The 14,034-nt window shown below is 39.0% G+C and overlaps 1 protein-coding gene across 1 annotated transcript; it reads left to right on the forward strand.

Moving 5' to 3' along the window:
* Window positions 1-1,395: 1,395 nt before the first annotated feature.
* Window positions 1,396-2,901, forward strand: LOC134244964 (uncharacterized). Its single transcript, XM_062727219.1, has one exon. The coding sequence runs from the start codon at window positions 1,396-1,398 to the stop codon at window positions 2,899-2,901; it is 1,506 nt and encodes a 501-aa protein (XP_062583203.1).
* The last annotated feature ends 11,133 nt before the right edge of the window (window positions 2,902-14,034 follow it).

Consider the following 14,034-nt stretch of genomic DNA (forward strand, 5'->3'; position numbering starts at 1 on the left):
TTTTCCACCCGATACCGTCATTTGTTTTAAAACAAAGCCATTTATAGCTAATATTTTTCCTAATGTCTTAGTCACCTTTTGCCTAGGTCACAATGCCCGACCGGTGGCCGTAGAGCGGTTGTAATCGGTGGTAATCAGTGGTGTGAGCGATGCCTAAATATCGGTACACAACGGCCTAGAAGTCCTTAAAGTATCAGTCACATTATCCAGCGATGAGGTATACGATGGGCAACCAATGCGATTTTTGATAAAAATGGCGTGTTTGCCGGCCAGACCTACAACTGCTCAGCGATGCATTGCTAATCATAAAACGATGTTCCAGGATAATCGGCCAATGTATATTACATCGCTCATACATTGGTGAACATCGTTCGTACGTTGGTCGTATATGGGCCAATGTTTGATCGAACATCGACCGATGATCGGTCGATGTCTGCTGCCCACTACTCAACCCCCTGATGACCTCAGATTCAACGGATATTGGACGATGCTCGGCCATAAATCGGCCGATCCTTGAAAGATGTGTTAATAATGGGTTGTCGATGAGGAGCGATGTAAGGCCTCGTTGGAGACATCGCTGAATTTTGACTACGAATTATTTCCTACCGAAGACCCCACCGATTCGCAAAATGGCCTCAGTCACCGTCCAATCACTAGTGGTGTCCGCCGGCAACCACGCTATTTTCATAAAAAACGCATCGCTTTCTCATCGTATACCCCATCGCTGGATAATGTGACTGATACTTTTTCAGGCCAGTGGCCGTAGACCGATGGTAATCGGTGGTAATGCCTTAAGTATCAGTCACATTATCCAGTGATGGGATATACGATGAGACACCGATGCCTTTTTTGATGAAAGTGCCGTGGTTGCCGGCCGGAAACCTGTAGTAATCGATTAAACAATTTCCAAAGTTTGTTATAACGAATTATTTTCGTTTAATCAAATTCAATAATCAGGACCTATAGAAAAATATATATGAACATATACATGATTCGATATAACGATTTTTCGAATTCGTTTTAACGAATTTAAATCGTCAATACAAATAATGGAATTCGTTTAAACGAATTCAATTCTTTGTAATAAATTTTAGAATCTGTTAAAACGAGTTTAATTCGTATTAAGAAATTGTTGAATTCGTTATAACGAAATCAACACATTTGTTATAACAGATTAAATTCATTATGATTGTAATGTACTTTAGTATTTTATGTACGACTTGTCTATAACGGAAGTTGGGGTTATCTGCCCTTGCTACCTCTGTAAAATTACCCGCCATGTCAGATGTCTGAATGCGCCACTGTACTGTCAGTGTTCAATAAAACTGTTTCATACACCAAGCCGGTGTCCGTTGATATTATATTACATGGTGTCAGAAGAAACTCGAACTCGGAATGGCAACTCTTTCGTTCGATCAGCCCAGATTCGATTGGCAAGCCGGATATCTGTACCAGGAATTTTGTCGGTTCAAGCAACACGTGAGTTTCATCTTCAAAGGGCCACTAGCGAAATCCGATGCCAAACATAAGGCAGGATGGATCGGCATGTGGATTGGACAAGAAGGTAGGGAAGTGTACAAGACTTTTGTGTTTGAAAATGACGATGAAGACGACCCAAAAAAAATTGTGAAGAAATTAGAAAATTATGTTCGCCCCAAGAAAAACAAACGAATGGCAAGATTCAGACTTCACCAAAGAACACAAAAAGAGGCCGAAACTTTTGATAACCTTGTTAAGGATCTCAAAATCTTAGCTATGGACTGTGATTACGCTGATAATAATGATGTTTTGATTGACTTAATCATTAGTGGCGTCAGGCATAGGAAAGTGCAAGAGAGACTGTTAGAACAAGGTCAGGATATCACACTCAAGAAAGCTATAGAAATCGGACAACAGTTTGAACTGTCACAAGCGCAAGTCAAATTAATGAGAGGAGAGGAAGTGTTGAAAATTGACTCTTATTCACAAAAGAAACACACAACCAAATTCAATGTGTCGCGCAATAAAACTGTTAAAACTGGAAAACCCAAAGCCTATAAACCAAGTGACAACCCAAATTGTTCAAGTTGCGGTTTGGAACACGAACGTGGAAAGTGCCCAGCACTAGGAACCATTTGCAGTTACTGTAAACAACGAAACCCCTGGAAGAAAGTGTGTCGGCGGCGGCTGAAACAGATCAAAGTCAGCACGGTACAGCGAGATACAGAGTCAGAGGAAGAGGAACTACTTACCATTAGCATGTGTACTTCTGTCAAGTCCAGTCAGGATGACAACTGGGACGTTCGTCTTGGTATCAAAGGTCAGCAGATTCGCTGCAGGATAGACACAGGAGCACGGACTAAGATACTCACATCTGCTCAAATTAGAAACTTGGGAGGATGCACACTGGAGAGTTCCAACAAGACTCTTAAGTTATTCAGCAACCATAAGATCAAACCAATAGGATCAGTAACTCTTCCAGTTGTTTACCGTGATCATAAAACTAACGTTCACTTTGAAGTGGTCGACTTGGATCAAGAGAATATCATTAGTGGAGACACTGCAGTTACTCTTGGGTTGATATACAAAACCGACCCCCATCTGCAGACTTCGATATCAGCTGTGACTGAGACTACAGAAAGTGCACAAAGTGAACTATCCAGAGACTATCCAGAACTCGTAGAAAGTACAGGAACACTACCCCTAGAATACCATCTCAGTATAGACGAATCTGTACCTGCAGTTATTCATCCCGTAAGGAAACTCCCAGCAGCAATCAAGCCCAGGGCAGTTGACAAGCTGAGAGAGATGGAAGCTAATGGATACATCATGAGAGTGGACAGGCCAACAGAATGGGTCAGCTCAATGGTAGTAAGTGTAAAGGGAGAAAAGATACGCATCTGCATAGATCCAAGGGATTAAAATCACGCCATAAAACGTGAGCATCACCCTATGAAAATTATTGACGACGTCATATCAGACATACCGAAAGCCAAGATATTCTCGGTATTGGATGCCAAATCTGGATTTTTGCAGATTCAGCTCGAAGAGAAGTCATCGTACCTGACAACATTTAACACACCGATAGGAAGATATCGTTGGCTCCAACTACCCTTCGGCATAAAATCAGCACCAGAAATCTATCATGGACAACATGATATCTGGATTCAAAGGTGCGTCTGCCATAATAGATGACATCCTCATCGCAGGTGAAACACTCGAGGAACATGATGCCATACTTAGAAAAGTTATGGAACGGGCAACAGACTACAATCTGAAATTGAACTTTGAAAAATGCAAAATTCGTAAGTCTAGTGTGCCATACATGGGCCATATAGTGTCGGACCAGGGACTCAAACCAGACCCAGACAAAATCAAGGCTATACTTAACATGCCAGCTCCACATGACAAGGAAGGTGTCCGCAGGTTCCTTGGACTCGTACAGTACTTGTCGAAATTCATTCCAAACTTGAGTGATTTAGACGCTCCACTAAGAATCCTTCTCAAGTCTGATGTGGAATTCCAATGGAACCATGAACAGGACAAAAGTTTCCAGAAACTTAAGGACGTGTGTACCAAGCCACCAGTATTAGCTCTATTTGACGTGAATAAACCGGTCGAGATCGAATGCGATTCAAGTACAGATGGACTTGGAGCAGTCTTGATACAGGAAGGCAGTGCAGTAGCTTATGGTTCTAAAGCTCCTACAGAAACAGAGAAACGGTACGCACAAATTGAGAAGGAAATGCAAGCTATAGTGTACAGTTGTCAGAAATTTCACAACTACATTTTTGGCAAGGAGGTCACAGTGTACAGTGATCATAAGCCGTTAGAGACTTTGTTCAACAAACCCTTACTGTCAGCTCCTATGAGGATTCAAAAGATGATGATAAAACTACAGTGGTACGACATCAATGTCAAATACAGGAAGGGAACTATGATGTACATTTCAGACACAATCACGAGCCTACATAGAGGAAAGCGGTGAAGAGGACACAGAGAAAGCAGACATGATCTGTATGTTATCCATAACACCCGAGAAATACTCCGAAATCCAGAGATCAACAAGAAGTGAACTTGAAACTCTCATGAGCACCATTCAAACAGGATAGCCAGACACAAAGAACGAATCTCCTTTTGAAGTCAGACAGTACTTCGACTCGAGGGATCAGTTATTCGTTCTTGACAGCATTGTGTACAAGGGAAGTCGAATACTGTGGTTTCATCAATTTTCGTTGGCATCAATTTTCGTGGATTTTGTAAAACAGACATTTTCGAGGATACGTAATTTCGTGGACAAAGGCATTGCTTATACAAATGAATGTCATATTTCGTAATTCAATGAACATTTGAATTCGTGGATCTGCTCAACAACGAAATCCACGAAAATTGGTGCTCAACGAATATTGATGAAACCACAGTAGTCATCCCACCCAGCTTGCGGAAAGAGATGCTTAACCTATACACAAGTCTCACCTTGGGATAGTCAGTCAAAGAGTCGCGCCAGAGAGGTCATGTATTGACCAGCCAAGAATGCTGACATAGAACAGGCCGTAAGCAACTGTCCATCTTGTGCAGAGTATCAAAAATAGCAAAACAGAGAGCCTCTAATGCCAACACCAACTCCAGATCTACCATACACTCATGTGGGAACTGATGTATTTGAATTCAGAGGCAAGAAATACCTGATTCTGGTGGACTACTACTCAAAGTACGTTAACGCTGTAGAACTCAGATCAGAGACAACTACAGCCATAATAGAAGCCATGAAAACAGTTTTCGCATGCCATGGACTTCCAGGAAAACTCAGGTCTGACAATGGACCACAATTCAGCTCAGCTACCTTCAAAACCTTTTGCACAGAGCTTGGAATTGAACACGAAAGAAGCAGCCCTCATTTTCAAAGCTCGAATGGCGATGCTGAGAGAGCAGTACAAACTATAAAGAACCTATGGACCAAGTGTGACGACAAGCAACTTGCTCTACTAGATTACAGAACAATGTCACGACAGCCGTCGTGCTCTGTTCAGTCAGACAACAACAAGATTTTTTTTTTGTATTTACAATTTTTTATCTGTAAATAAAATCAATAAAAACAATATTTACAACATATTTTTTTACAAAAATATCTACAATAAATATCACTTTAAGTCTTTATATATCCATATCAATTCCTGTGTACCACGCGACCGCGTCCTGACATTCCCAGTTTTACGACGGACTCCCGCCAACTGGCTCCCAGTGGGTTTCCGGTCCAGGTAACGCTGGTACCACGTGTCCAAACAAAATGGCCCTTATAGATAGAATATGGCTGGAATATGTCTGGAATATCTCTGGAACCTTTAAATTAAATAATATTTTAAGTCGCAAGTTACGTATACTTAAAATAACACGTCAACATTGACTATAGTTGCACTTATGGCACACCATACAAAACAGTACCGGTAATTCTAACCGAACACTTTATAATAAGAAAAACGTTAAGAATATACAACATCTTAACAAAAGTGGTTTTAACTATTAAATCCACAACACCGACTTTATAAGCGGCAAAACAAAATAGCCTACGTGCGTACATAACTTAGTACATTGCACAAAAATAGAACTATACACGCCTGAGTAACTCTACCCAGCAAAACCTGTATACGTAAACAGTGACAAAAACATTACTTAACTCAAATTTGTACATAGCTTTACGTCTTAAATGTAGTACTCAAAACTTATATATATAATAAAAAACAAACCTACCCCTTATGGAGAAATGGTTACCGTTGAAAATCTACTTATCTACACATCTTGTAGTGCCTCAAGCATGGCATATAAGAAATCTATGAAAACGTGGAACCCGGCTACTTGGTCAGCTATGCGGCGATTTAAATACCCTCTATACAATAGGTCGTAACTGACCAATGCCTGCAAAACTTAACTGAGGTTCAATAAGGTAACAAAAATATAGAGGTCCAGTGAAGGGTGAATAAAACAAGAGGCCCAGGGGCCACAGCACTCACCTGAGCACATCGGGCTTGAATTTACTCCCCCCCCCCCACTCCAGGCGTCCTCATTTGAACAAACTAGAATCTACACTACCTGAGGATGATTCCATATAAATATTACTAATCATAGCTTTGAAGTACTTGAAAAGAAGATTTTAAAAGGTTTCCCTATATATCCCTATGTAAAACTTGGGTCGGCCATTTTGACCAACCCTAGCCCCGGGGGTCATGATTTGAACAAACTTGAATCTGCACTACCCGGGGATGATTCCACATGAATTTCATCTTTCCTGGCCCAGTGGTTCTGGAGAAGGATTTTTAAAGATATTTCCTATATATCCCTATGTAAAACTTGGGTCGGCCGATTTGGCTCCACCCTTGCCCCGGGGGTCATGATTTGAACATACTTGAATCTACACCACCTGAGGATGATTCCACATGAGTTTCATCTTTCCTGGCCCAGTGGTTCTGGAAAAGAAGATGTTTCCTATATATTCCTATGTAAAACTTGGGTCGGCCATTTTGGCCCCATCCTTGCCCCGGGGGTCATGATTTGAACAAACTTGAATCTGCACTACCCGGGGATGATTCCACATGAGTTTCATCTTTCCTGGCCCAGTGGTTCTGGAGAAGGATTTTTAAAGATATTTCCTATATATTCCTATGTAAAACTTGGGTCGGCCGATTTGGCTCCACCCTTGCCCCGGGGGTCATGATTTGAACATACTTGAATCTACACCACCTGAGGATGATTCCAGATGAGTTTCATCTTTCCTGGCCCAGTGGTTCTGGAGAAGAAGATTTTTTAAAGATTTTTCCTATATATTCCTATGTAAAACTTGGGTCGGCCATTTTGGCCCCACCCTTGCCCTTGGGGTCATGATTTGAACAAACTTGAATCTACACTACCTGGGGATGATTCCACATGAGTTTCATCTTTCCTGGCCCAGTGGTTCTGGAGAAGAATATTTTTAAAGATTTTTCCTATATATTCCTATGTAAAACTTGGGTCGGCCATTTTGGCCCCACCCTTGCCCCGGGGGTCATGATTTGAACAAACTTGAATCTACACTACCTGAGGATGCTTCCACATGAGTTTCATCTTTCCTGGCCCAGTGGTTCTGGAGAAGAAGATTTTTTAAAAATGCCATTAATTTTTAACAAATTCATGATTATCTCCTCTTGGAAAAGGGCTTGGCCCTTCATTTGAACAAACTTGAATCCCCTTTACCCAATGATACTTTGTGCCAAGTTTGGTTGAAATTGGCCCAGTGGTTCTTGAGAAGAAGTCGAAAATTTTAAAAGTTTACAGACAGACAGACGGACGGACGACGGACAAAATGTGATCAGAAAAGCTCACTTGAGCCTTTGGCTCAGGTGAGCTAAAAAGGGAATCTATACAGGTTCGCAGCACTTTTCACAAACTACATATAGTGTTGAAAAGGATTATAAAATAAGCTAAGATTTTTAACTTGGTTATGCCCTTGCAATATTGAAATTTATAGATGACCTCTAAACTGCAAGTATAATTGCCAAAGTCATGTGATGTCGACATGACATGAAAAGTCTAAATAAAAAATCTAAATGTCCCCAACATGTAGATTTAAACCACATTACATTTTTTTATATCAGTGAATTCCTAAAAAGAATCGCCCATCCTAATAAGGTATGTATTTTTTATCTTAAAAAATCGCCGATATTTCCATTTGTAACCTTAACTGTGCTGCGAAATTTTAATTTTTTTTTATAAAAATCTCAGTAAACAGTAAATACGTATACATTTTCTGACTTTAAAAAAAATATCTACCATCAACAATAAAACCTTATTTTACATAGATCTGACATGTGATACATGTAATGGGCAAAAAAAAATGATTAAATAAAAAAAATCTACTTTGGTCAATAAAATTTTTTCAGAAGGGGGCATTTCAATGAGGCGGGAGGCAATTCCAAACGAACTATAATTTTATCTTGGCCTAATACATTCGCTGAATCAGACTTGAATAATTTTTTTTAAAAGCATATATTTACACTTGCAAATGTTTTGTCCTATATAAACATTACTTGAGTGGGTCGTTTTTACATCCCAATAAAACAGGTTTGGGGTCAAGAGGTCATATGATAAATAGCGCGCATGAATATATTGACCTCCACAGAACTGGGTCACTACTTTTACTACGAACGTAAACAAACCCGGCTGAAATCAAATAAAAGGCGTTGAAACACAATGTCGCATTAAAAATAAAATAATTTTAATACATAAAATAAAATCTGTTCAAAAAAACTTTTTTTACATTACAAAAAACTTTTTTTAATTCATTTATCATAATACACGTCTGCTTTCAACCCCCCTACCAAAACAATGGCTGAGTTTGGCGATTTTGACCTCTGTGATAACGACCCATTGCTGTATCTTCTGTTTGACAATGATATCATGGCCGCTCTGGATCTCCCTTTTATGGCTCCAGCAAGCGTTGAAGAGACTGAAGAGGTCGAGAAGGAGCTGAAAATGTCTGATATGGAGGGACTTCCTAGCCCTGGTATGCCTGCCCCCCCCCTTCTAAGAGATTCAAGTCCATGTCTGAGGAAAATTTGAAAGAATTTGAGGAATCCAGACAATCTGTCTCAACAAAACGAAATACCCAATGGGGAGTGAAACTCTTTCAAGGTACATAATTTTAAGTAGTGCTTAAAAATAACAACAAACCAAAACAAGGAGTATGAATAATAAATAAATTGAACCAATGAAAAAAAAACAATGCTGATATTAATATATCCTTGTAAATAAGGCAAAAGCATGTTCTACGAGTATGTTTACAGTAAAACAATACATTCACCAGCACAAAGGTATACCAGATTTTTCTCTGCAGTCTACAAACAGATGATTGTTTAATAAAGAATTAAAATGTTGGCCAACAGCTTAGCAAGCAAACAAACAAACAAACAAATACAGAAACTAACATATCAATATAACAAATCAATCAAACAATGCAACATGCAAACTATGAAACAGAACAAAAAATTTTAGAAAATAAATAAATAATGAAATCAAAATCAAATGTTGAAATAAATTCCCTTTACAATTTATAGATTGGCACTTGGAGGTCTTTTCCGATGTTCTTGATTTCAAAACTGTCACTTCTGAGATCCTTGCTGAGAAATTGAGGAAATTTTATTGCGAAGCCAGACCCAAATCAACTCCAAAAAGGGCGGCAGAATTAACGGCTGCACAGGCAGAAAATTATCACAAGAATAGCTTAAAAAACCTCCGTGCTGCCATCAACAGACACCTTCAAGATTTAGGAAGATCAATAGATATTGTCCGCGACAAGGAATTCAAAACAGCGAATTACAAATTAGATGGAATGCTAAAATCAATGACAAAAACTGGTGTATCGAGAGCTACAAAGCACAAATCAGTAATTCATCCTGAAGACCTTGAACGCATATCTTCGTATTTTCTTTCGGCTCCGCATTCCCCAATTGTCCTTCGCCAATGCGTTTGGTACAATTTGTCTATCCATTTAGTTACGCGTGGCTTAGAGTTTCACCATCAATTACAGATGGATTCCTTTGAATTTCACAAAGATGAGAACAATTTAGAGTACATTACACTTCGACATGAAACGCAGCAAAAAAATTTCCAAGGAGGAATCGGATCAGATGAAGCTCCTGCGGGAAAGCGGATCTACGAGGTTCCTGGCAGTGATATCTGCCCTGTGAAGATGCTGCGCTTATTGATGAGCAAGACGGAGCCCAGTGCTAAAGGTCTTTTTAACACATGCTTTAAAGAAGCCCTGATGAACTCTGGATCTGATCTGTGGTATACATCTAAACCTTTGGCGAAGAGATCTTTCAGTGGATACATGGCGGATATTTGCAAGTCTTCAAAATGTCTCAAGTATTACACCCCTCACTGCTTGAGAGCCACTGCCATCACTGCCATGAGCGATCATGGCTTCGAGTCCCGACAGATTATGTTTATGAGTGGGCATCGCAATGAAGCTTCTTTGAAAACCTACAACCGAGAATTGTCAAATGATCAAAAACGCTCTGTAAGCTCTTGCCTTTCTCTACTTACAAATCCTGATCAAAACCTTTCGTGCAGTGCCTCCACTTCGACAACCCCATCTGCTTCTTTTTCGTTTCTCCTCGTAAACAAGACAGACCTTTCTCCCCCGTTCCAAATGAAAATCATCCTTCTTTCGATGCTAGTTCTTCTGTATGCACCAGAATGTCGTCTGATTTTCTCTCCAAGTCCGTTTTCAACCAGTGTGTTTTCAACTTCAAATAGACGCCTTGTGACCTCTTTACGTCAACGGAAGTAGTGACACTCCGCAAAGTTTTATTCGTATTTCTTATAATACACATTTATTCTCTTGTAATTTTTCTTCTTAAGAAAATATATTGTAAATGTGACTTAAACAACTGTTTATTTTTTAATCAGTATTAAATAAATAGTTGCATTACCTTGGAACTATTTTTTGTTACGTCATTTTAACTGAAGCGCTTATCTAGGTCAAAAAAGAGGAATGTATGGAAACGCGTTGTGGGCAAAAACATAGCAACAAGTGTAAATATAAGAAATAAGGTATCATTTTTTGAGTTATATTGGGATGTAAAACCGGTTGGCACATGATCAAATCTTCCATAAAGCCCTTCGGGCTTTATGGGATTTGATCACGTGACCAACCGGTTTTACATCCCAATATAACTCAAAAATGATACCTTATTTCTTAATTAATAAGATATAGATTTATTGATTGTATACTGTTTAATGCCCTCTCCAGAATATTTCACTGATAAGGAGACGTCACCATTGCCGGTGAAGGGCTGCAAATTCAGGCCTATGCTCGGCACTCAGGGCCTTTGAGCAGGGAGGGATCTTTATCGTAACACACCTGCTGTGACACGGGGCCTCGGTTTATACGGTCTCATTTGAAGGACCGCCCCATTTAGTCGCATTTTACGACAAGCAAAGGGTACTGAGGACCTATTCTAACCCGGATCCCCACGGGGCAATAAGATGTTTTCAATAAGATATAGAAAGAACTCCAAATCTCTGGAATCATTATGATTTATATAAGTTTAAATTATTATGTTCCCCAAACGAAGTTGGGGAACATATTGTTTTTACTCTGTTTCTTATTATTATTTTTTTTTTCTTCTTCCTGGGAAAATCTTTTCCGCGAGTGATCTTGTAAACTACACATCCGACTAAGGTAAAACCTTTTTAGGGTCAGTAGGCATGTTATGTAGATTTGCGGAACGAAGGTCATTTTGCGCACACTTGCTTGCAAGAGCGCGCACGTGCAACACGTGAAATGACCAATATAATAATATAGCCATAACTTTTCTAGTTTTTGATTATATGCTTTGAAACTCATAATATAAGGATATATTAGTAGTATAGACGTGATGACATGGTCAAAATAGCAAGATCTCACGCGCATGCACGTGCGCTTTGCTCTGATTGGCTGACACTTAAGTCTCAATATCTTTTTTGTTTTTTGATAAAATCATTTGAAATTTTGAATATAGTCATACATTAGGGAGATCTACAGCCTGAAATATAAGATTTATCATGAAAGCATGTGCATGCACATGTGCTTGCAAGAGCTCGCACGTGCAACACGAAAAATGTCCAATATAATTGATACAGACGTAACTATTTAAATTATTGATGAAATGCTTTCAAACTCATATTATAAGTATATATAAGAAGCATAGACAAAATGACATGGTCAAAAAAGTAAGATCTCACGTGCATGCACGTGCGCTTCGCTCTGATTGGCTGAAACTAAAGTCTCAATATCTTTCTTGTTTCTTGTCATAATCCTAGGAAATTTTGAACATAGACCTACATTATGAAAATCTACAGCATGATATATAAGAATTTTCATGAAAGCATGCGCATGCCCTCGTGCTGCAATCTGATTGGCTTAAACTTTAAATGGCTATATCTCCTTTGTTTTATGACGAAATGCTTTGAAATTTAAAACATAGTCATGCATTAGAATATCCTACAATATGATATAGAAAAAAAATCATGAAATCACGTGCATGCACGTGTGCTGCAATCTGATTGGCTTAAACTTGAAATGGCTATAACTCCCTTGTTTTTCAACCAAACAGGATGGGATTTAGAATATAGATAGATGTAAGGGACTCCTACAAGAAGGTATGGTCATCATGCACATGCACGCACGTGCGTGCATTTGGAACGAGTGAAATGAAAAATACACTTGAAAGAGTGATTTTTCATACTTTTGGACTGAATGCTTTAAGATATTGTATATTAAAATATGTAGATAGTGTAGACAAGATGATATGATCATAACGCACATGCATTCACATGCGCACGGGTGCAATGCTAAAATTTGAATATAATTGATATGCTTCTGAGAAAACGTTGTTAAAGTCAAAAATGCACAGAGTTTGTCTTATTTAATGAAGCTTACAGCGAATATGGCATCAAAAAGGAGTTGGGGAGCGTTTGGGGAACATCTGTAACGGTTCCCGTTACAATTAACACTAGTTGTATTATGGTTTGAGGAAGTCGGCTTTGATGGTGATGGTACGAGGGTGTGATATGTTCCCCAGAACGAGGGGGTAGTGTGTTCTTCAGAATTACATTCCATCTGGAGTCGGGAGCTGACTGCAGATCGTCCACATTGCTCCCCTGTTGGATATCCCATGTCAAGGACTCTGAACCTCTTCTCAGAAGTCCAGTTGTGATCAGTGGAGTGAAACATCAGTAACATAAGCAGATCTTTTTCTTAATACTATGATTCAAGGAAATTCAAAGAATCTGTAAACTGCAAAAATGAAGATTAAATTTCTTCTAAATTGAAATAATTATGTCGTTCCGAACGAAGTACAATTGTACGCATGTTTTTTTTTCCAGGCTGCTTCTCGAAGATGGCTGATACAATATTCCTGAAACTTTCCTCAAAGGAGGATCATAGGTTGTAGTTGTGTTGTGTGGTCATTCAATTTCAAAATGACTACCATTGCCATTGAAACCTGCAAAAAGCGACGAATTTTGTCCGCGAGTTTTCTCTCTGGTCCCTGAAACATTCTTCATGAAGTTTTATTTATGTAATGAATAGTATCTGTAATTGTGCTCATTGGATTTAAATTTGGCAATTGTCAGTAGTTTCCATGGAAACAGGGGAAGAGTGAAAATTCTTTAACTTTAATTTTTTAATCCAAGAACTGAAAGGACTGATACGAGTTGATGGTTTTCGAAGCTTAGCTATAATGGGTATTGTTTTAGTGATGAAAACAATAAACTTACCATGTACATAGTTATGTTGAATAATGCTACCTCTTCAAAAATTGTGAATTTCGTTGCCCCTGGGTTGGGGGTTCTGGTATTAGGGAGGGGCTTTATTGATTATGTAGTGAAAATGCAAAAATTCTTTAAAACTCTTCTTGAATTCGCGGAATTGGTATGTAAAAAAAAAGTCTCCTCCCTTATCTATACATATTGGAAACTTATTCTTGAATTCACGGATTCATCAACACCGTGAATATAGCGAATATTAACACCGCGAGTTATTTTCCCCTATACAGTACTAGGAGGAAGAATGCCTCTGAGATTTTTTAATTTAAGGGTCCCTGGGTTAGGGCTTCTTGTGTTAGGGGTATTTGGGGGGGGGGGTAACATAAATAATTTAATGCTTTGAAATCTGCAATTCGGTATAATTCAACAGCATGAATTTTAAAAAAAAATCCAAAATTTTGAAAGATGTGGCCCTTGGGACAGTGGTTCCTGTGGGATGGGGAGCTCAACTGTGGACCCGCCCTAACACAAGAAGCCCTGAATAAGGGACCTGAAATTCACTAAAACTGAAAATGCATTTTTTCTTTGTTACTTTGATCTGCCTCTGGGTATTAAGTAACCAAAATAAGCATGCTGAGACAGTGTATAATTATGATAAGCAATGGTGCCCCTTTCAAAATTGTGAATGTCATGGCCTCTAGTTTAAAACATACATCAAATTCAATTATTGGAAAGTTGTCACATGATACTCAGGTGATTTACTAGGCCCATGGG

Source organism: Saccostrea cucullata, unplaced genomic scaffold (genome assembly GCF_032062105.1).
Source record: "Saccostrea cucullata isolate Sc308-1 unplaced genomic scaffold, CSIRO_AGI_Scuc_v1 ctg2291, whole genome shotgun sequence".
NCBI classification, from domain to species: domain Eukaryota; kingdom Metazoa; phylum Mollusca; class Bivalvia; order Ostreida; family Ostreidae; genus Saccostrea; species Saccostrea cuccullata.